General features: G+C 40.5%; 1 protein-coding gene across 10 annotated transcripts in view; it reads left to right on the top strand.

The window, feature by feature from the left end:
- The window catches only part of DENND5A (DENN domain containing 5A), a 125262-nt gene that overhangs the window by 97679 nt on the left and 3216 nt on the right, over positions 1-24367 (top strand). For 6 of the 10 annotated variants that reach the window (XM_075065162.1, XM_075065170.1, XM_075065166.1 and 3 more), the window contains 10 exons: positions 623-727; positions 3436-3520; positions 5397-5481; positions 7800-7928; positions 12002-12123; positions 13826-13971; positions 14993-15111; positions 16413-16594; positions 17531-17613; positions 23524-23647. In XM_075065162.1, the coding sequence (XP_074921263.1) occupies positions 623-727; positions 3436-3520; positions 5397-5481; positions 7800-7928; positions 12002-12123; positions 13826-13971; positions 14993-15111; positions 16413-16594; positions 17531-17613; positions 23524-23647 (1180 nt within the window). The remainder of the gene's footprint in view (positions 1-622; positions 728-3435; positions 3521-5396; positions 5482-7799; positions 7929-12001; positions 12124-13825; positions 13972-14992; positions 15112-16412; positions 16595-17530; positions 17614-23523; positions 23648-24367) is intronic. The other 4 variants (XM_075065171.1, XM_075065167.1, XM_075065164.1 and 1 more) reach the window with 1 other exon arrangement.

The raw sequence follows: 24367 nt of genomic DNA, 5'->3' as shown, positions 1-24367 counted from the left end.
CTTACTATTTTATTTGTCTGTTTTATAGAATGATAGCTTTTATCTATTTCCATTTTTTATTTTCTCTTATTGTAGCTGTGCGGATTTACGAGCTTGCAGTTTGTGGTGCTGTTAGTTGGCTATGAAGTGTGGGGATTTGTCCTCAGGCGGGAAAACTAAACCCCCTTTGCCCTCTTTTTTTTTGCTTGTTCTCACTAAGCATGTTATTTATTTAGAGATGGTCAATTGAAGTTTATACGGCCTCTAGCTAGCCACTTTCCTTGAGCAGGGGGTTGGACTAGATGACCTCCTGAGGCCCCTTCCCACCCTGATATTCTATGATTCTATGATTATAAAGCTCCAGCTGTTTGGGCTCTCCTGTGAGAGTAGACAGTGTGGCAGGTGTTGTTTCTTCCTCCTTTCCCCTGTGTGTGTGGGGAGGGAGAAAGGGACTTGGATGATGTTTTGTTTAAGCATTTTGCAGAGTAAATACGTTTAATCCAGGCATCCCTAATCCAATTGCTCTGTCCTCTGCATCTATGCCGCCATTGCCTAAATCTGCTCTCATTCAGACTATAACAGTAGTTTCTCTGTGTGAAGGTATATCGTCTGACTCTCCCCTTCCCTCTTGTATACTACTTAGGATAGAAGCTGTACTACTTTCATCCTAGAAGACAGAGCATCAGTATACTCTGCTTCAACTCAGATTTGGGCCTTTCAGACAACCAGGCGGCCAACCCCACATAAGGTTAATGTTTTGGATTGATTGCAGATGTTGGCAAACAGTGCTGAACGGTCTGTTGTGGTAGAATAATTAGAGGCCTGATGAAGGAAGTGCAGTGCATCTAACACTGTGATCCAAAGTGAAAAGCACTACGAATCTGACATGCACTCTGGCCACTATTAAAATTGTGAAAGCCTGCTATTTATAAATTGATTCGTCCAATAATGAGCCAATTCCTTCTCAGCAGACCATAGTAATGAAGATGGCTTCCCTCCCCCACCCCATGCTTTTGCCTGTTTCCTTGCTGATGGATCAGTTTCATTCACATAGCTACCAACTGGTTCTTTCATGTGCTGTTAAACGCTACCCTCGTCAACTGACCAAAGCCCACCTCCTGCCTCAACTGATCCAGTATGATCATGCAATGTAGGATCTAGTGACCTTGTCAGTCTTGTCCATCCTAAATGTATATGAAGACCTTGATTTTTTTCCCCCTCCTTCCCTTGTGCTGTCTCCTTCTCCTCTTTATACTTGTAACTTGCATCATCATTACTTTCCTTTAACTCTCCAAATAGTAATGTGCCGGTGAAAGAAACCGGCAGATGCATACAATACGATTTCTTCTCAGTGCTCACTGGTATTGCCATTTCCATAGTTTGTAGAGGCCTTTGTTTATTTGCCTTCTTCAGAGGTGTTCTAGCACTGGGAGCATATGCCGTCCTTGGCAGTTGCTGTACTGAGTTGCCAGAATGTATATACAGGTGCATTTGTTTCCCCCCAGAAATAGTATTTTGGTTGTGACCATTTCCTTGAATGATTTTCATACCTGTCCTTTTGCAAGACCCATTGTACATATTGGTTTCCACAGTGGACCTTCCAGGTACACTACCGAGAAATCGGACTTCTGTGGGAGGGACTTTTTGTAATGTTTTCAGGAAACACATTTTTGAAAGAGGATTTCCTTACATCGTCATAACTGAGACATTTGCTGCTGTATATTTTAGAAACATACCACCATAATTTGTGTGGGAATAATACCTTGGAATAAATTTCTTGTAGGTCTGTATATTAGAGACACTGATTCTCCCTTGCAGAAGTGAACAAGTTGGGCTAGATTTTTAAAGCTGACCTTTTTTTCTTTTTACACCTGCAGAATTCACCCCTCAATTATTTGCACCCTGAACCAGCTGTTTAGATATTTTAAATGACGTCAGTGGTGCCTACTCACTGCAGGTGGAAATAGGTGACCCCCAATAAAGCCGAGATTTGGCAGCCCTTACAAACCCCTCTTTTTGAACAACAATAACGTCCTTATAAATATGCAAAAAACTTTCTAGTCTACTCATTTAGCAGAAACATATGATTCCCAATCCTTTACTGGGATTCCCAATTAAGTGTTAGTTTCCTAAAGGAATCTGTTACAAATCATTTACTGAGGAAGTGCATCCAATCAATGTACTGGATAGTCCCTGTTCGATTATTGGTGCCTTCTGTGACTTCAGTAGCACTTGATTTATCATTCACAAATAGCTTTAGGGTGAACCTGAGAATCTTTTTGTTTTTGGTGAGTCAGTGATAAATCTCACCACCTCACCTTTTAGGGTTTCCTGACCCTTTTTAGGAAGGCAGCATATTGACTAAAGGTATATATTTTACCTTTGGCTTACAATGTCCTAAATACTGCATTCTGAATGTTGTCTTTTAAAATTTCTTTACTATCTATAAAAACAGCTTCAAACTTTATTTGAAATTCTTTATTTTCCTGCATGCGGAGGTTTTTTTTTGTTTTTTTATTGTTTTTGTTTTTTTTTACATTTGTAATGAGGCCTTTTGCTCTCTTTGCTAGAGGAACTTGGAAAAATCTTTGGAGGACCTGAAAAAGTAGCTCTCAAACCCCTGCCATCAGCTTGGGTAGACTGTGGTAGACTCAGGATTGAGCTACACTGAAAAGTTCCGCTGGCATAACTACATTACATTTCTCAGGGATGTGAAAAATCTACACCCCTGTGAGACATATCTATGTCAACCTAGCCCTGCTGTAGAGCAGTAGGTGGTTGAAATAATTCTTCCTTCAACCTAGCTATTGTTTCTTGGGGTGGTTGGTTAACTACAGTGACAGAAGGAGTTCTCCCATTGCTGTAGTGAGTGTGTACACTGAATCGCTATGGCAGTGCAACTGCAGCTGTGCCACTGCAGCATTTTGAGTGTAGACATAGCCGAAGAGTCTGCCCTATCTGATTGTGCATCTCTTCCCCATTCAGTGAGTGAGACAGCTACAAAGTCAGGTTGCAGGATCATGGGACATCAGTTTGTAGTACACATCACTTTGTAGTATGTATTTTGATCACGTCTTGATAAACAAAGAGAAGTGATGCTTAGCTGATTTGTTTAGGTACCAGAATCTGTAGGTCCAGCTAGTTTCTTAATTTAAAAAAAAAAAATTGACACCAAGAGTGAATATGCAGGACAGTTACTTTTACAAATCATTTACACTTTTCCTTTTGTTCTACTGTCCTTTTTTCAGCTGTTTACCTTCTCCTATCTCTCTTGTTTCTTTTTTTTTTTATTAATGATACTGATATGGAAAACAAAATATCTGTAGAACAAACTGTTGTTGTAAATGTTAGTTTTAGTGTTTTTTTAATTTTCAGTTTTTATTAAACTCAACAGACATTTGTTTATTTGCATTGCTGAATACAATATGTTACCAATCAATTTTTTTTTAATTTTAGGGAAAATCTGCTTTGTGGTCTCACTTGTTACATTACCAAGAAAATAGGCAGAGAAAACCCACGTCAGGTAGCTTCAGTACCTCAGGTAACATTGACTTGTATTACAGAAAGGTTTTCAAGAGTACTAGCTGAACTCCTCTAAAAATGCTAAAAATGTCCAAATTACTAGGTTTTAGTCTGTTCAAACTGGTTCCAAATTATGCATATCAAGCAGAATACTGTAAATTCTCCACTGCTCCAGGTCTTAGAGGATGAGATTTACTGTGATGATGATGTCATTTTCACATAACTGTTGAGACTGGTTTGGTGACTGCAGTATTTACATGGAGTAGACTTGTTTTCCAATGTAATTCTGAAGACTTATATTGAGTAGAATTTCTTATTCAAGACTGGTATCCTGTTAACTGGTGCTTGGTGTCCTACCAGTGCATGATGCTTCAGAGACAGTCCAAAAATAAACCTGTTTGATACACGTAGCCAATCATGCAGTGATGTACGTAAGGTGAAAGATCCCTTTTTAACCCATGAAATAGTCATCCTCTGCTGTAAAGCATGATTTTTCTTTACCCCTTCTTAAACATGCATAGATGCGTTACTGAGTATGAAATTATCCATCCTGTTTTAAAATCCAACCACATCGTAAACAGGGTTTCAGTAGTATGCTGCATGAGTAACTTTTACTGATGGTACCTAATATGTAGTTAAATATAATTAACTATACTTATAGGTAGGGAACACATTGGAAGCCTATAACTTCTTGCATATTAATAGAGTGGGGAACTAAGTATTTCTTCCTCTACAATATAAATTCTCTTATGCAGTATAAATACTCTCCATTTAGTGTAAAATTTGTTTTCAGCAAACTGGTATCTTTTGAAAAAAAGAGACAGTACAATAATGCAGTTAAGTCAATGTGTTACAAATGTAAATGCTCTTTACTCCCCATTTTACAGAAGGAGAAACTGAGGCACAGACTGCTTTTAGGGCCAAATTCTTTGCCCAAATTCAGTAGGTATGCCAGAAGAGAATTTGACCCTTAGTAACCCATGCATGGTCATTCAGATAGTCAAAGGCAGAGCTGTGAATAGAACCTAGGTCTCCTGATTCTCATTCTGATGCCCTGTGCACATTGGTATAATGTGCAGAGACCTGGGTTCGAAACTAACTGCTGATCCTGTGCTCTCCAGCTTGAGACTGAGAGTAGGTGATTGCTCATAATATAGTGTTTAAAGTATGATATAGAGATGACATTGTTTGTTTAGTATTTACATTGCAGATTTTGGGTTCTTGTATTACCTATTTCTGTGGTTTAAGACTATGATGCACTGGATATATTGTATGCATATCATTTAACACCGAATTGTCCAGTGTCTATGATGCCAACTTGTTTTAGTTCATTTGGGAAGGAAGTGAAGAACTCTTTAGAAAATAATACTTCAGTGATAAATAATCTGTTTAGATCCCGGAAAACTCTCGTGGGGCCTGGGCCCCCAGAGCTTCTTCCGCTCCGGGTCTTCGGCAGCAATTTGGCGGCGGGGGGATCCTTCCGCTCCAGGACCCGCCACCGAAGTGCCCTGAAGACCCACAGTGGGGGGTCCTTCCGCCCTGGGACCCGCAGCCGAAGTGCCAGGTCTTCAGCGGCAATTCGGCAGCGGGGGCCCCCCACCGCCAAAGACCCCAGGCCCCCTGAATCCTCTAGGCGGCCCTGCAGTCAATGTTTTTCTATGGATTTAATATACTGCCATAGTCAGCACTGATTTGTGCCATAATGTTTTCACAAATCTCACTGACAGAAAAGTATGCAGCATTTAATGTACCATTTCTGGATTCTAGGGAAAAACGTTTCTCTCAAAATGTTATCAAATACTTCTGTTGTGTTACTGGCACTAAGTATTTAAATATTACTTTTAAATCTTTGAATTATTTTTCCATTGATTAAAAAAATATTTTTCTCACTTTAGGAGTACTTCTCGATTCAGAAAGGAGGAAGTCAGATGCCAGCCCAGCCATGTCGCCGCTGAGAATCTCTCTCATTCAGGATATGAGGTTAGTTTGGGGCAATAAAAGAAATCCTTAAGATCTGTGTGTTCATTCCTATGCATGTAATTTGTGTAAAAGATTTACTTGAATAACACAAAGAAAGTATAATTCTGAATGGCTCATGTGAGTTTTGTATGTAACTATTTTCATTCTGGGTGTACCTGAGCTCTGCCACAAAATAGGTTAATTTAATGTAAATAATGAAAATCGCCCTCTCTTATTGCCCTCCGTAAAGTCTGTTATGAAGGAAAAGGAGATGAAAGGACTTACATCAATAACCCTTGGAAAAACTAAGAACTTCATGATATGAAGAATTGTGGATTATAAAGGCCAATTTAGGAATATCAAGGCTGAAACTTGCTTGGCTCTAGTTCCTGGTTTTGCAGTTGGTATGTTTTAACTGGAAGAGATGCTTGCTCAACTGGAAAAGTGATGTGCTTCAGCTGGAAGAAATTGCTAAGCCATTTACCAGAGATTATAGTGAAACCCTTTCACTGGCCTGAGTGAAAACTTCCTTCACGCTGAGGAAACCGTATGCTTACAGTATCTCCACTGTAATACTCATTGGCTTATAACTATAGCCAGACACTTTGTTTTTTTAATTTCCTTCCTTTTCTGTCTTCTGATTTGTTTCCATGGTATCTTATCTCTGAGATGAGGGGACAGGGTCACATGTACCCAATCACTATGGAACTGGTTGGGCAGTTCTGAACTCCTCCCTATTTCCCAATGAACCTCAACAACCTCTGAATCTTAGAGTGGGTTGGCCGGGCATTGGCCATTGCATGTACTTAGAGTGTGAAAGCCTGTGCCACAAAAATATGAAACTCAAAACTAAAAATACATCTTTCCTGTACTTGCCATTTTCTAGTAACAAACACCTTTTCAGACTTGAAGATGGATTAATTCTGATGCCTGGTAGCTCTGCTATTAATTTCCTCCGTGGCATTGGCAGATAACTTAGCTTCTCTATGTCTGTGTACCCCTTTCACTAAAATTGATATGATCCCTACCACAGAGTTCTGGGAGTTATTTGTTTGATCTCTTCAGTTGAAAAGCATGATATAATGCAGATTTCCATAATTTCTTCTCTTAATCATGATCAGTTCAAAGTCTCCACTGCACTTGCATCTGATTCATAATTGAGTATTTACAGTTTAAATTTATCAGTGTGCAATGCTAACACATAGGGATTATTGAACAACTGAAATGAACCAAATATTTTGAAACAGGGTCTATAAAATATGGGAGATAATTTTACAATTAATAAATATAATGACAGGAGTTGTGTATTTAAGCAAATAAGGTTTTACATTTTTAATATAAATATTTATACTTCTCTCTGGACTGTTCTAAAAAAAAAAAAAAAAAAAAAAAAAAAAGTTTGAAACCTGGATTGACCAGCAATCAGAAGATGCTCTTTAATAAAGCTGCATGGATTGGATGATTCAGTGAAATGCTATTTGTCTGACTGCAGCTCACGCTGTTTTTTTTTTTTTTTTTAAACTATACAAAACTTTAGTTTATTCATTTTTAAAGGTTTTCCTTTCCTTGAAGTTTTTCCCAGCTAACCTTAACATTTTGGGGAGGGAGAAGTGAACTGAACTTATTCAAGGAACATGATCTTCCCTGTAATATATATGTAAAATATGGACACACAGCATTGTGACTGCAGTTTTAGAGGACAAGCTGAAACTCTCTCTTCACAGTTTGGCCTTAAGTTATTTATTTTTTTCTGTTGTGGTAGCACCTAGAGTCCCCACTCAGGATCAAGGCTGCATTGTGCCAGGCTCTGTACATGAGGCATGGGTCACTTGCAAGTTTAAACTAGTGTAAATGGTGAATTCTCTCTGAAGTCTTTAAACCATGATTTGAGAATGGCAGTAACTCAGCCAGAGGTTATGGGTCTATTACAGGAGGGGGTGGATGAGGTTCTGTGGCCTGCAATCTGCAGGAGGTCAGACTAGATGACCAAGATGGTCCCTTCTGACCTTAAAGTCTGAGTCTATAAGGACGGGAGTGAACCTTAAAAAATTATGAGGCGATGGGATGGTCTAGAATCCTGAAAATAAGCCACTGCAGTACAGATACTTCCTTTTCTGTCTTGTATTCCTCTTTAACCAGATATACAGGGATGCAAGGGATTTAGATAGTGAATTATAATAATTTATGCTCCTCTCTTTTTTTCCCCAGCAGTTATCAAGATATAGAAATATTGTAAGGCAAAGTTCCTTCCTCAGCCCTGCTTGATGTAAAAAAGTTGAGATGATGATGATGTGAAGATATTCTTAATCAACATTTAATGATCATTTTTTCCTTTTTAGGCATATCCAGAATATTGGTGAGATCAAAACAGACGTTGGCAAGGCAAGGGCCTGGGTTCGACTGTCCATGGAAAAGAAGTTACTCTCCAGGCATCTAAAGCAGCTTCTTTCAGATCTTGAACTTACAAAGTAAGCCTACCTATCTTAAATAGAACTTTTAAAAATCAAACCTATTTAATAATTGTTCATCTTTAAAAATACAAACTTGCCCAGGCTCGTATCTGTTTAACAGCGCAATCAGGAGTTATAGTGGTGGAGCTAACAAGCCATTCATAGCACCGGCTGTGCTTGAGAGGGAGGAAGGTCTGTGGTTGAGGCTCTGGACTGGGGCTCAAGAGATCTGTGTGCAGTTCTCAGCTCTGCTACAGACCTGTGACCTTAGGCAGTCACTTAGGCCAAGTTCTCCAAATGTGACTAGTGATTTTGAGTGCCCAACTTGAGACATGCTGAGTGGTTAAGTCAATTGGGACTCAAGTGTGTGCTTCAGTTTGTTAGTGCTTTGAATTAGGGCCTTTGTCTGTTGGGTCTTTTGTGTCTCAGCCCCCCCATGTGTAAAACTGGAATATTTACTTTCTCCCCAAGGATTCTTGCTCTGTTTATGTACAGAGCCTGGCACAATGCAGCCTTGATCTTGACTGGGGACTCTTAGTTGCTACCACAATACAAAAAATAAATAACTGAAGGCCAAACTGTGAAGAGAGTTTCAGCTTGTACTCTAAAACTGCAGTCTCAACGCTGCGTGCCCATGTTTTTCACATCCTAGTTATGCAGTTCAGTATGAGCATTAGATTGGATAAACTGGACTTTGAAGGAATGGTGGGTGGAAATTGGTACTGTGGGTTACAGTTTGTGCCTTGACACTACCTCTTTTCATAAAGAGCCAGCATGGTTGCCACAGGTAAGGGATGAGGGGGAAATAACACACATGCCACTAATTAAAGGAGAAACTAAGTATAGTATTTAAGTGTAACAGACACCAGGATTTCGTTAATCAGTATCACTTATTTAGAGAAAATGTGTGCAGGTAAGTCCTTGCAGTTGGGAGTCATGGTGCAATGGTAAGGGCCAGAGCTGAATATATTAGTGCTTAATGTGTAGGCATGGCCTCATACCCTGGCATCAAGGTAATTCGTTAAACCTGACAACATTTATCCATGTAGAACAAGTAACAGGATTTAAAAGGAGATGCTCAAAAGCACTTGCCTATGTGTTGCTTCTTCATAAAACACATACTCATTTTCTAGATGTAGCTCAGAACGAGAGAGACAAATATAAATATGTACTCAAAACGGAGAGTGACCTGCAGATGAGCTGCTTACATATAAGCAGGCATCAATAGTAAGTAATCCTGAGTGCCTGTTTGTACATTTTTAGATGCTCTAGTTAAAGAAGGAGTAGAGCATTGCAGTCAGCACAGATTAGCGGTGTTAAACAAGGCCATTTCAGCTCTTTAGAGAGGGGACTTTCATGCAAAGTGCTGCATTAAACATAATCATGCAATGTGTCTCATTCTCCAATGCATTTTCCAAGGCAACTACAGCAGTTAGCAATGTTAAGGGAATGGGTTTTGCCCAGGTTACCAGATAGCAACTGTGAAAAAATGGGACAGGGAGTGGGGAGTGATAGGTGCCTATATAAGAAAAAGTCCCCAAAAACGGGACTGTCCCTTTAAAAATGGGACGGATGATCACCCTAGGTTTTGACATATGTGGCAGACATACTGAGACACATATTCAGTCTGAAAAAGGAACGTAATGAGGATGGTGGGAAAGCCCCTGGCTACATTTCCTTACTGTCCTTGTAATAATGACTGCACACTAGTGGCAATTTTTTATCTGCTGCTGCTTAACAAAAAATGAGGCCTAGAAAATGGAAACAGTCCTGGATCAGGAATTAGCCAGTTAGCTTAGGATCAGCCTAGTTGCTATTTATTGCAGTGGAAGGTCGTGCAGAATGATTCAGATCTCTAAGGCCACTTTTTTGAAATATGGAAGAAGCTTCATGTCAACATTAATCCAGAATGAAAAATCAGTCCCGGTCATTGTAGTAATTTCTACCAATTCCAGGAAATTCTGTGGGATCATTCTATTCACAAACCAGAATGGTGGACAATGAAAGTAAGAGAATTCCAAAGACACTTGTGAGCCTAAATTTCACACGTGCTTCTGGATGCTGATACCAGTGTGTTCCCATTTTACATGACTAAAGGCTGAAGTGTATATTCAAGGGTAGGAGCTGGAACTATGGAAGCACCTTACTTTTGAAAAATGGGCTCAGAGTTGTAAATCTTGAGTGTTGAGATAACTTAGTGATTGGAATAATACCTATTCAGTGAAAGTGGCTAATGTAATAGTATATGAAAACTAATAGGGAGCAAGAGCTGTGTTACCAATACTCTTAAAGCAATCGGGAAACTAAAGTGTGTCCATTCTGAGTAAATGAAGAATAAAAATGTTCAGAAGTTGGTTGAATTTTCAAAAGGTAAAATACAGACAGGCAGACATCCCCAATGACATTTAGCCTATTGGATAGGGTATCTAAACACACAGTTAAAGTTATACAACTGAAACATGGACTCATTGACCCCTTAGGTGCTCATAGGTCTACTGCTCTTGTGGCTAAGAGCTTATTCAGTTGATTTAAAACTGTGAAGTTTTCTTTCCAGTGAAACATTTTCTGTGGTTTGGTGGTTTATATAAATGAGAATGTTGTATATGTTAATTACTGATTTGTTTTGTAAATTTTTGGCCTGTGATCCACTTATCAGCTTTTCCTATGTACTCTCTGAGACTGAGGCAGATTGTCAGGAGGTCTGCCTAGAAGGAACAATCTGTCCGTAATACACTTGGTTGCGACAGAAATTTTATACGATCTTACATATATTCTATTTAAATATTCTTATGGCCTTAATTAGGTTGATATATTTTTGCATGCTCCTGTTTTGTGGATATTTGTTAATGCTGATTTCTTTAGTTCCGATACTGTAGAAGAGAGAAGTTTTTTTGCTTAATTGCTCTTCATTTCTGGATGTCTCTTGTAATTGTATATTGTGTAGTCATCCGTAAAAATAATATTTTAATCAGTAAATAGAAAGTGACCAAGTCTGTTCTGTGGCTTTTTTGCTGCAGCTGCATCAACGTAACAAAAATAATGATTACTTCTCTGTACTAGTGAATAATATCAGGCCATGGGTTTGTTCCAACCCAGATTTTGATTAGTAAAGACACAGATTGTAAGTTCTCCTTTTAGGTCCTGTACGGTGTCCAGGCACAAGGTGGTGGTTAGCGAATAAATAATACTCATAACTATATACGATTGCTTTCATTTGTCTACATTTGATTCCTCTGTAGAGGGATTGGCTTCTCTAAACTACCAGTCTTGGGATGCTCCAGGAACTACTTAAACAGCTCTGGGGACCTGGGTAAGGGTATGTCTAAACTGGAGCTGAAAGGGATCATTTTCAGCTTGCGGAGACATTCCTGCTCTAGCTCTGATTGAGCTAGCATGCTAAAAATAGAAGTGTAACCACAATGGCATGAATGGCGGGAGGGGCAAGATGCACTAAATACATACCTGGGGTCTTGAACAAGATTGTACTTGTGCCGCAGCAGCTGTGGTGCTCTTTTAGCATGCCAACTCAATCAAACCTAGCGTGGGTGTGTCTCCTTGAGCTGGAAACAACACCTCCAGATCACAGTACAGATGTAGCCTCAATTACAGCAGCAGCCTCTCTGGGCCGCACCATAGCGGCCCAGAATCTCTGCAGTGCTGCGTACTCAAGGAACAATCTAACAGCTATCTTCTACTAGGTGTTCCCTAGCCTTTTTACACAGCATAAATGAGCCAGAGCAAGGGTGAGGATCTTACTCCAAAAGGTAAAATCCCCTTCTGCATATACACAGTGAGATATTTTATCCTAAGGAACCGTATCCTAAATTACGTTCAGAGGTCTGGTACACTCTGAATTTTCTGCAGCTCTCTAAGCTGGCAAAAGGGGTTGAGAATAGCACAACAAACTGAAATGACACATTCCAGAACGTACAGACTTGCAGGATGCCTACGTGTCTTGGCTGATTTAAATGCTCTTAGCACCCATACTTCTTGTCATTTGTAATTGCTTGCATATTCTTCACAGTTTACCTAATATAATAGAAAACATATGACTGATTTGTTACTGTCATAGATTATTTTTGTTTTGTCAGAAAACTGTACAAGCGTTATGCCTTTCTCCGCTGTGATGATGAGAAAGAACAGTTCCTCTATCATCTCCTGTCATTTAATGCTGTCGATTACTTTTGCTTTACCAATGTTTTCACAACAATCTGTAAGTACTCATTTTCCCTGCAGTGCTGCTCTTTTCAGCTTTTAGTTGCTTCTCCTTATGCGAATTTCTAAGCATTTTTGATACGTTCTTTCACAGAGCTGCATTAATTTCCTGTTCACATCCAGATATGTACCTCTATGTCAATGTCATTTTTAATATCATTCCTGATATTGATAAGGGGTTTGTTTTACTCTGTGTGTGAGCACTATGATCAATAGGAGTTGCCTGTGTGAAACATGAAGCTAATAAACCTATCAATAATGTTTCTTAATTCCCACTTTATAGTGTGAACTGAATGTCACTGTCCTATAAATGAAGAATTGCAGAGCAGCCTCATTTCACCAAATCATTGGCTGAGAGACATAATTTGTTTGGTTTTAGATGAAAAATGTGTCAGTACAACAGAACTTACTAAGGAGAAATAATGTCCAACACTAAGCCCTTGTTGTGGATACGCTAAGCTATCGCTAATTCTGCAACTAACAATACATCGAGGGGAGAAATGAAAAGGAGAAGAGTTTTAACAGTGTTAAAGGTCATGAGCACCAAGCTTTTAAAAATCCGGCACCAAATGCTTTCTTGAGGTCGCGGTCAGATGAGGTGATGTTGAGAGAGAGAGAGAGAGAGGAATATATCAATTGCTTCAGCTGAACAGCCTTCACAATAAGCCATTTATACGTTACAAAACAATGTAGATTGCCAAAGAACACAGTGACCCTTCACATAATTGAATTCTGTATAAAAGTAGTTTGGTAAATAGGGGCCATCCATTAGAGTTCTACACCATGACATGAGGCAGTTGAGTAATACTTTAATTTTATCAGCGTTCTCGAGTCCAAGGAGCCATAACCCAGCTTCTCTGCTCATAGTGAAATGCTAAGAAAATAAATGCTTGATGCCCAAACTTAAAATGTCACACCAGTTTTTTAAAAAACACTTTTATTAATAGTTTATTACTTGTTTCTTGAATTTTTTTTTTCACTTTTTACATTCAGATTAATGCAATCTGTGGTACAGCCAGGTATACGGTGCTATAGTACATATTATCTAGAATTGGACATCTACAGCATTTATCATCTTAAAATGTAATAGCTTTGTTGCAGTAAGTATTGGCAACAAATGAGCCTAACAAGTTGAAGTTTCAGTCTGTGAGTGAATATGTCGGCCTGAATTAGGGCACACAGCAAAGCCTGCTCTGTGTGCATGTGTGTTTATATAACAAAAATATAGGCACAGAGCTAGATAAAAGAACTGGCTTTTTAATCCCAGTTCTCCTGCAGACTCCCTGCATAACTGTCGGCAAGTCATTTAACCCGGGTGCCTTAGTTTTCTTGAATGTAAAATGGGGACAGTAACCATCTTAGTGCCGTGATTTTTAAGATCTCCAGATGAAAAAGGACTAAATAAATGCAAAGACGTTATTTGAAGTATATTTTTATTCTTTTTTTTATGTTTGTCATCAATTCTACTTTTAATATACTGTAGCATTTATGTTGCATTTTCCTGATCACTCAGTATGTACAAATATTTTTGTGTGTTTCTAAAATCGCCGTTCAATTCTTTGGCATTTGATGACAGATTAAATTATTTTTAAACATGAAGAGGAAAAGATAATGTAACTTAAAAGGCTTAACTTACTATTTTACATGATTATTATTTTTGGAGGGTATTCTTTTAAGTGAGATGCTTCTTATATTTGCAGTGATCCCATACCATATATTGATTGTTCCTAGCAAGAAACTTGGTGGCTCAATGTTCACTGCCAACCCTTGGATTTGTATCTCAGGAGAGTTGAGTGAAACAGGAGTCCTACAGATTCCCAGGAATATATTAGAGATGACATTTGAGGTTTGTATTATTGACACAAGGAAATATTTTGTTGGCAAAACATTCTTTGTTCAATTTAAATTCATATTTTGTGTAATGTTTCATCAGTGTCATAGTCACAAATACTATCTATGCCTGTACCCATCATCCTACACCTGTATTTAAGCAGTATGCAGAGCAGAATGATTGGTAAAATAAGCTTAGGTGAAGAGGGTGAGACTTCTGGCTTTATATTAATTTTGTCATAAGACATCTACGTCACCACCTCGCCCTACATTTTGGCTTCTTTTTCATCTGTACGGTAAGGTTCCTGGTGACTTGTCAGTTCTTTTTTTTTTTTTTTAAAGATTAGTTCTCTTTGTGTTTAGTGAGCAAACCTTATTTCCTCCAAATATCAAGGTACAAAATATCCTGTCTGATTCTTAGTACCAAACATTTCTAAAAGGTTGTGGAGGTTGCAGGTTCTCACAATATTGTAAATAGGGACGCTTTAAGAAAGTCATGTGAGTTTCCTGTTTTTTTTGTCATGGTAGACTCCACAGTGTATAGGTGTTAACAGGGCATTATTCTTTGATATCGTTATCTTTAGTGCAATAGTACGCAGGAACCCCAACAGAGATCTCTGTACACTTGTACTAAATGACAGGTTTCAGAGTAGCAGCTGTGTTAGTCTGTATCTGCAAAAAGAACAGGAGTACTTGTGGCAGCTTAGAGACTAACAATGAGCTGAAATAAATTTGTTAGTCTCTAAGGTGTGACACAAGTACTCCTGTTCTTTTTGTACTAAATGCTGTACAAACACATTCATTGATAGTCCCTGCCCAAAGATCTTACGTTGAAATAGACAAGACAGATGAGAACTAGAGGCATGGGGAGTTAAAGGGATTTGCCCAGGGTCACCTAGCAGGTCAGTGGGAGAGCAGGGAATAGAATCCAGGTTTCCCCACTCCTCTCCCAGCACCCTCTCCTCTGGACTACACTGTCTCAGCATATGTCAATTTCTATTTGTTTCACTATAACAGATAACTTATTTAATTTGCAGTGCCAGAACCTGGGAAAGCTTACCACAGTACAAATAGGACATGATAATTCAGGCCTGTATGCCAAGTGGCTAGTGGAATATGTTATGGTCAGAAACGAAATAACAGGGCATACTTACAAGTAAGTATCATCCTGGCATTTTAAATTGGGTAAGTAGAATTTCTGCAGAGAGTTAGCATAACAGACCTGTCTGTTCATCAATGCTCCTCTTCTCAGACTCTGCATCTTCAGGTGCTGATGCCCAAGGGGTTGGAGGGTCACTTGATTCCTGTTATTGAGCAGGATTAAGATTTTTAGGAAAATAAACTGAGTTTCATTTACAGATGGTTCATATTTAGCCACCCAAACAACTAAGACAGGTGCAGACTAGAGGGAGGAGGTAAGCATCTCAAAAGGAAACTGCCTTGAGACCAAACAAATAGCCAGTTAGAACTTGCTGCTTATCAAGTACAGATAATGTGCACCAATACATGCCAGGTCTGAAAAGCTCAATGAAATTATTGGAGGAACTCTGATTTTTGAGGACATGTCAGAATGAAAGTGGGTTTGAACATTAAACTTTATATGTGCTGAGTGAGACAGGTAAGAGGAGTTTGATAATTCTAACTGCAGATATGATGTACGTTGTTTGCAGTGTAATTTGGTGCCCTATCGCTTGCTTGTATACGCTATGACAGCCTTCTGTCAGTGAGAAGACAGCTGTAAATCCTTTCTGTTCCCAATATCAGCTTGTTTGTCATGAAGCAAAGGGATAGGATTCTGTTTTTGGATACTGGTTTGCTTTCCTAATTGAGCTTGATGGCTTGAAACATAGAGCTTCCTGGTGTCTGGGCTACTGAATATCTGTATGTCAGTGGATTGGTCAGTGATTTGGAAACTGGCATACAGAGTTGTTTGTAGGTAGCCTGCTGTGAAAGTATTCATAGATGCTTCAAAGGAGCCATGTGACCATATAAGAGCTTAAGTGTTTAACATGTCAGGTTCCATAAGCAATTGAGCAGTGAACCAATATGCTAACTTCTTTCTGACTATTGCATCCAAATTTAACAGAGATGCTTCCAATGTTGGAAGTTAAAAGTATCACCTGATTGCTACCATGCTGAAAAGAGGGGGGGGTGGGGGGGGAGAGAAGGAAGGAGAAACCCTCCCGAACCAAATATTCTGTGTATGGAGCAGAAGACAGGAAGGCTGCTGCTACTTTTGCTTTGTGTATCTGCATCATCTGTTACCATGTACAGCACAAATCTGGAATAAGGCTATTTAACTTGTGCTCCCTCTGCTGGCGGAAAGAGCCAAAAATAAATAGAATTGATTTGTTTGCCACTGTGTCAGTAAGAAAGTAAAATAATTTTTGAAGTCAGTCAGGATAGCCAGAAACCAGAGTATTTGCAGTCCCCAATTCTAAGCCTTCATGTCTTTAGGTTTCCATGTGGGAGGTGGCTTGGAAAGGGGATGGATGACGGCAGTTTAGAGAGGATCCTGGTGGGAGAGTTACTAACGTCACATACCGAGGCAGATGAAAGGCAGTGCAGAACCCCACCACTGCAGCAGTCACCAAGTATGATCAGAAGATTTGTCACGATATCGCCAAATAACAAACCAAGTAAGTCAGAAGGGATGTGCTCCATTGCTTGTAATTATCTGTTGCCAGTAAAGGCCCCTCCCAAAAATAAATCTGCTGCGTTATTTTTTGCCTTCTGTGTTCTTTTCTATTTCACTGTGGAATGGAGGCGATGATTGCGACACAGAGTATGTCTACACTGCAATTAGAAACCTGTGGCTGACCTGTGACAGCTGACTCCGGGCTCGGGATAAGTGGCTGTGTACTTACAGTGTAGATGCTTGGCTCTGGGACCTTCCCACCTCACAGGGCCTTAGAGCCTGGACTACAGCGTGAGCCTGAACATCTACACCGTAGTTAAATAGCTCCTTAGCCCGAGTCAGCTGACACAGGCCAGCCATAGATTTTTTATTGCAATGTAGACATGCCCACAGTGATTTACCTTAAACACTCTCCTGGGTCTCCCAGGAGTATAGACTGCAAATTATATCTGGTTACATGCAAAGATTTTCTGTTAAAGGATTTTTGGCTTGTCTTGTCATGTCATTCCTGGCATACCTTCTTGTTTCACATTTCTTCTCAAGCTCACTCTGATTTATAGCAATACTACCCCTGTTCGAAAACGCCTATATTTGGTGCGCACACACACACCCATACAGCCTGAAATACATTTTTTCTTTTGCTTCAAACACTAATCTGAAAATCTGCATAACTAAGTGTAAAACTATGTCCATACTATTTTTGGATTGAAATGTCTCAGTCAGTTTAGGTCTACACCTTCAACTTTAAAAAGGAAAAAAGATTAAACTTTATATCACTGTGAAAAAGTGCTGGCAATCCAACACCGCAAACCCAAGGTACACCACAGATAATGACTGTTTCTCTCACCCTGTCCTAGGAACGTGCCTCAGCCCTGATCTACAGGTACCACCTCAAACTTTTATGAAGTAAATGAACATGGTTTCTGATTTTTCACAGAGTTAAACACAGGTCAAATACAGGAAGCTATTGGTGAAGCAGTGAATGGCATTGTCAAGCATTTCCACAAACCGGAAAAGGAGGTGAGACTTTCTTTTGCTAGCTGCTCCTCTGTTATTTTTCTGACGCTTATGAGTCTATAACCTGGAATTGCAAATCTCCAAGTACATTACTTTTGCTGCTAACTGTACTATTGTATGTTCTTGGTGCATGCCCATCATCCTGGTAGATGAACCCACAATAAGAGCCAAATTCTGTCTAGGATTCATTTGTTTGGCTCTCAAGTGTCCTGTATGTTTTTTAATGTGGTTGTATAAATCTTCTCATGTCTTAGTTATTCACTATGAGACAAGAGTGAAGCATTTGATGAAGAGCCCCTATAAATGAGCCATCAGTTCCTTTATATTTTCCAAAATGGGGGTGGGAGTGAGGGACGGCTTAATAGTTCTCACTTATACAGTTTGGAGCATGTAGATAGGCATGTCAGCAGCACAGAATACTACACTCCTCTGACTTGTGCTGTAGCCCTTTTGTCTTCCCATCCCCTTTCATTTCCTAGAGATAAGAAACTTATGAGTATGTTCCCTCTTTCTTTCTATCCCCACTTATGGGAATTATTAGAAGGTAGCTGAGTATCTGAACATCCCTTTTGACCTCACTCTTCTCATAGAAAGCTGCATGTCGGGATGTACTGAAGTGTGTTTTTCAGCTATGTCTTTCATTTGTCCCATGATGGCCTTACAAGAGCAGCATGTGCTTTAGTATCCATGAGGCTTGATTATTATGGTACTCAGAGGAGGGCATCTGCTTCCCTTATAGTTTGTTCTGAAAGAAGCAGCATGTTTGCTTACTTGTTGGAGTTTTGGTTATTTTATTACGCCTACCCCAGCATTCCTTGCTTTGATAGCCTACAACATGGGAAGTGTTGGGCAACTGAAATGCTTTGTCGTGTTAAGATCCACAGATCTGTTTCAGTGGTATCTCAGCCTGCTTGAAGCTTTGGGGCAGAACCAGACCTGCCAGTCACTGGCAGCAGGGGAATGCCCCACGTCCTGAAGTTCCTCCAGTTTTTTCTCCACAGGCGCCAGTGACTCAGCCAGCCCGCCCTGCCTGCAGAGCTTTTCTGAGGGAAATTCCAGTTTTTATTCCAAAATTGTAGACTAAAATTAAGTATTAAGATTTCATCTTAATAATGTGTCTAACTCCCAGCTGTGTCCCAGGGCTTTGTTTGATTTTTAAGGAGAGTGTCCCCTTAGCTCTGCTTTCCATTCTGAGGCATTTGCAGCAACGGATGCTGCCACAGTCTTCAGGGAGCAAGCTAGGCTGAGAAAAGCCAGAGACCAAAGGAAGGGTCTCTGTCTCCTGCTAACCCCTTAGCAAGTGTGTCACTGGGGAGTTCAATCACTCCTTTTCACTGCCCCTTCTGGGTGGGGTTACCTCAGAATTCCCTCTCCCCTGCTGCTGCTCCTCCCCATAGCAGGAGAGAAGACAAGGATTGAAGAGGCTGGCTCTGCTGGACCAGATGTAGCCCAGGCTGGGCAGGGTTATCTCAGCACCGCCCCGTCCTGCCCTTCCCCTGGCAGGAAAGGAGGCAAGCCAGCCCTTCCTCCCCCATCTCCATGAGGGAAGTGAAGTCAAGAGTAGCATGCCAGGTGGAAGGGAAGATCACATCTGAATTCCTATAGCCTGCAGATCTCAGCTGCCTCGACTTCCCCATGGGTGAGAGGTTTTTAGGCCAGCCTTATTCTCCTGCTGCCACCTGTGTAACAGTCCTTTCTTCCACCCACCCAGGATCCTTACTCACAACCCAGGCCAAGACCTCCAGGGGAAGTACAGGCCTGTATTCCCCATGCGAATCCCGTGCATTAGAGAGAGGGGTGGAGCCCCTCCTTCTGATAAGCCTGTCCTTCCTCAAAATATACTGAAAAGGACCTCCGTGGGGAAGGTGGGACAGATAAGCCCAACTTCTTTGAGGACAGAGGGATCACAAGCAACCTGAAATATTTTTGGAGCAGTCTGAGCTCAATTTCGCTCTCCCCTCTGAATCAGCATTATGGCTACAAAATCCCAAAGGGGAAACAAGTGATTAAATAAAATTGGGGCTGGTTCCCCTGCTCATCTTCAGAGCGCTGCGTAGCAGATCAATGCAGAAAAGACCAGGCCACAGATACGCGGATTCCTTTAGGGGTGCAACCAACCCACAAATGGAATTCTTCCTTTTGTTTAAAACAACCAACCAAACCAAAAAACCTTCCAACACTTGAGGATAGACTTAGTGCAGAGCAGCTTGCCTGACAGAGTATTGTGAAACTGGGCTTTGAAGGTCTGCAGCAGTTCTCTACTAGGTTATAGCTATATAACCTCCTCATGCACTCTGGGGAAGGTGTAAGAAAGGAACAGGGACGTCCCTACTCTTAGGTGTGGCAGGAAGTATTGGGCTGTTGTCACAAGAGGCCACTGCCGATCACTGTGCTTTAATGTCCATTTAATTGTGCCTAGCTTCTGTTGCAGGTTGCTATGGCTCATCTTCATCTCCTCCTCCCAATAGGTAGTTATGGAATTATGAGCGGGTCAGCAGCCTGGATGAGGAAGAACTGGCAGGCAGGAGGGAGCCCATCACTTACTTCATTCTACCCTGGCCTCCATTTTATAAAGCTGGAAGGTTCCTCAGCGTGCACCAGTCAAAATGTGACTTGGTATCACTGCCAAACTTAAATGTGGCTGTCTTCATTGATGGTCAGGAGCTCAGCATTTCTAACTGGGGGAGACTTTTCTCTGACAGAGTGGCTTCCTTGCTATACAGATCCTTCGCAGGCAGTCAAGTTCAGGCCAGCTTGGTCGCAGCCCCCTCCTTTGGGTATGAAAATTCCGCTGGCATCAGACCAACACAAAATAAATCTGAACTGTCATGTGATGCCCTAATAGCCCCTCCACACACATTCACAAACAATACTAACCTGGGTGGACTGTATTGCAGGTATTATCCCTCTCAACTTAGAAATCACAGGGCCTAATAGCTTTTCCCTGGAAAGTATGGGATTCAAACGTGTTTCATGCATAAATATATGGGGCTTTGGTTCTTGGAATCATATACTCAGACAGTTCAGTCCCAAGCTAGTTTAGTGATATAAAGGGAAACTTTATGGAAAACTGAGCATTGAAGAAGTCAGTCTATAATCCTGATTCATTCCAGGCAGTACTGAGAGGAATAGAAGTCATTTGGCAAGATGAACTTCTTCAAGAAATACAAAAGGAGAAAATACTACTTTGCAAGTGGTAGCTACAGCACATGCAAGATCAGTATTTGTCATCTGTTGCCTCAGGGCTATCTTCAGGTCTCTCAAACAACTCTATCTAGAGTTGAACTCTTGGTTGGTGTCAAGCTCTCTCAATTTGGGAGCAAAAAAACTACTAACAGTTTTGGTCAAATGAGGTCACTGGACATTGTTCAGAGAGGATATCTTCTGGAGCTGTGCAAGGATTTCAAGAACAGCTTTGTCCCAATCCCAGTGTCAGCAACCCATGGAAAGGCCCCTGTGTGAATTAAATCACCGAGGATCTACTTCAGCTCAGAGCATTGCAGCCTGCTCCCTGTCCCATTTCTAGCCTGAGACAAGCAGAGCATGGCTTTAATCGTTACCATTGGTCTCACACGTGCTCTCAGGGTTTCTGTCCAGGACCGAGGTAACAATAATATTGGCTTTAGATAAGAAAATTCACTTATTTTCCCAGACAGTTTTTCTAATCCAGGGTCCTGTATGGAGAGGAAGCTGCAGCAAAAAGACAGAGAGGTACAGGTATCCGAAAGAGTGAGCACAGCATTTACCAACTGGAATACTGTGATTCAATTGACACCTCAGAGCACTGCTCCTTTTATGCTTAACAGATGTGTTCTGATCACAACAGTCAATCTGTCTTACAGGGTTTTTATAACAACTAGGAAGAATGTGATCAGCCCCATCCCAGACTGAAATTCTTCTGTCCTGGGAGGAACAAAGTTTCCAATCTCTATGTGCACTGCCCACCAAGGGGGGAGGTCAATACCAGAAATTATGTGGCAGAAGCTGGTTTAGAAAAGTGTCTCATGCACCCAGAAATATATCATCCTAAATCAGTTTGGTGGACTTGTGATTGACTTCTTTGTATCTTGAAACAGTAAATAAAGTGCCTAGTGGTCAGGACCTGGGATGCAAGATTGTGAATGACATCCAGTAAAGCTGAGCAAGAGCCTGTCTGTGTCTTTGCTCTGTTTCCACTGCTCCCTGGGCCAATACAAAAGATAGGAATGAAAGAGAGGCAGTGATACTGAAGAGACCATGACTCTCAGGCTTGATTTAACCTAACATTGGATCTTCAGGAGTCTCTGTCTCACTGAAGAATTCTGCCATTGCAAGAATTTAAAGTCAGTACTTGGATGAAATGATTATTGCTCTCATAGACCCCAAAAGTGAAATCAACAAATAGAATTTATTTTTCTGGCTGGTTTAAAGTCTATAGTTCAACTACAAAGTTAAACCAGTAAAGCATAACCTTGAATTCCCCCAGGGAGGCTTTTATTGGGTGTAGTAGTGTCCAAGCAAAAGGTCAAATCTCTGTACTACAACATTTTCAGCAGGTTCAAGAAAAATAAAGTTTTGTACAAATCCCTACGTTAAATGCTTTCTTAGAGCATCAATCTTATTTCAACCCTGCAGGGTCAGAGAGAGTGATCTCGGAACCTCATTCTGCTCCTTGCAGCGCTATCTAGATTGAATCCCTGCAGGAGGTGGTGTATTTCCAGGTCATTAAAGTAGCCTATTGATGGCTGCTGTCCTCAATCAGATTCAAATTTTTTTAAATTTGAAATTGGGAACTTTTCTGAGACCAGTATTGCACTTATAATTCAGACAGTCCTCACCACTGTGATAGTATTAATTCCCTAAGTAAATTCAAGAAATATTTCACCTTTGGTTAAGCATTGAAGTTTAGTCCTTAGGAGCACGGACAATTATGTCTCCTGTATAAAGATTTGCTAGCCAGCCATTTGTTCACCAAATTCTTCATATTGATCATCCAATCTTAGCCAATTTAATTTTCTTTCTTTTTGCAGAAGTCGTCTCCACATCTTAGTGGCAAAGGGCAGATGCAGGAGATAATTTATGTATAACCTACCTCGTTTTGGGTGTCCATATTTAAATGGTATCCTGCTTTCCACACTGCAAGCGCTCTGCTATACAAATCCCATGTAATGGGTCTGTGGACCATAGCACAAAGAAGAATAGGAACATTTATCTGTACTTGCCTTGAAATGTCCTTTCTTTGAAAAATAAGATCTACAGGTCCATCCATGCTGGAGAGAAGTGGTTCATCCAGAACAGAGATGGAAAATTGATATCCAAAGATTTGAGTTTGTTGTCATTAGATAGACCATGCTCTGCAGTTGGAGGAGAAATTGTGCTTTTTACTCAAACTACATTTAACACAGTCTGTAATGTGGGAAAGCAGATTTGAATTATCCTGGCTGTGGCAGTTATCTCAACTAGAGTGAGCTCCTGGAGACAGGGCATACCACTGCTGCCAGTGACCAGTTAGGTCTGGTTTGGCCTCCACTGTGCAAGCAAGCTGGGCTACCCTTGTAATGAAGAAAGAAAATTCTCGGGTTAGCAGAGATAGATTTTGCTATACAGGGGTCACTAACAGCTTCTGCTATAATAAAGAACTGGATTTTCACAGCGTAAACATTTTAGGCCCTAACCACTTGAAAACTTCCTTTCTGAGCCTCATTTTGATGGGTGTCAATGTGAAGGTGTTAGAAGTCAGCAGGAGCTCCTGGATTCTCATGACGTTTGGAAATCAAACTACATTTCTGGGGCCTATGTATGGGTTTAGGAGCCTAACTTTAGGCGCCCATTTAAAAAAAATGTTGGTCATAATAACATACATCATTACTTTTCTATATATAAACTGGAGAACTGAAAAGAGAATGTTTGTTTGTTTCCATATGTCCTTGGCAGAGAGGCAGTCTCACTCTGTTGCTGTGTGGAGAAAGTGGACTCGTTTCAGCTCTTGAGCAGGTGTTTCAGCATGGATTTAAATCACCCAGGCTCTTCAAAAACGTCTTTATTTGGGACTTTCTAGGTAAGTGTGAGGAAAACATACAGCAGAGTGTTGCTGTAAAGTACATATATCTGCCTTCTGTAGCATCATCACCCACTTGGTATGCCAGATTCTCAGCTGGTGTGAATGGCATACTTCCATTAAATTCACTGGCGCTCTACTGATTTATACCAGCTAAGGAGCTGATGCAACGCAGTGAGTGTTCCTTCTTCCCTGAAGGTGAAAAGAGAATGTATCTGTGTTCTTCGGATATGAACACTGGCATTATCATCTAATAAATGTATTGCACTCTAACATTCTGTAGGGGAGGAGGGCAGGGCGGTGGTGGTGTTGAGCATTTTGAATATTTCCTAACTAAATAGTGTTAGAATGAGTTGGTAATGAGGAGGAGGAGTTTAATGTAGTTGGAAGCTTGGGTCTGGTCACCATATGTTATTTTTAATAGAGCAGTGTGAAAGAGAGAATACAAAGCAAAGTTCTGCTGAGCCTTCTTAATACAAACCCTAGAAATGACACACAATGACATCTGTACTCTCAAATTCGTAACGTCTTTTAAAAAGTGAGTCACTTAAATAGCACTTCATAGTTCTGTCTAGGTATTTACATAGCCCTCATCACCAAAGTATCTGATTGCCTCACAGTCTTTAATAGATGTTAATCCTCTCTCCGCTCCTGTGAGGTAGGAAAGTATTATCCCTATTTTACAGACAGTGAACTGAGGCACAGGGTAGAATAAATAGT

This window comes from Chelonoidis abingdonii, chromosome 4 (genome assembly GCF_003597395.2).
Source record: "Chelonoidis abingdonii isolate Lonesome George chromosome 4, CheloAbing_2.0, whole genome shotgun sequence".
NCBI lineage: Eukaryota > Metazoa > Chordata > Testudines > Testudinidae > Chelonoidis > Chelonoidis abingdonii.
This window is presented reverse-complemented; position numbering and strand designations above follow the sequence as displayed.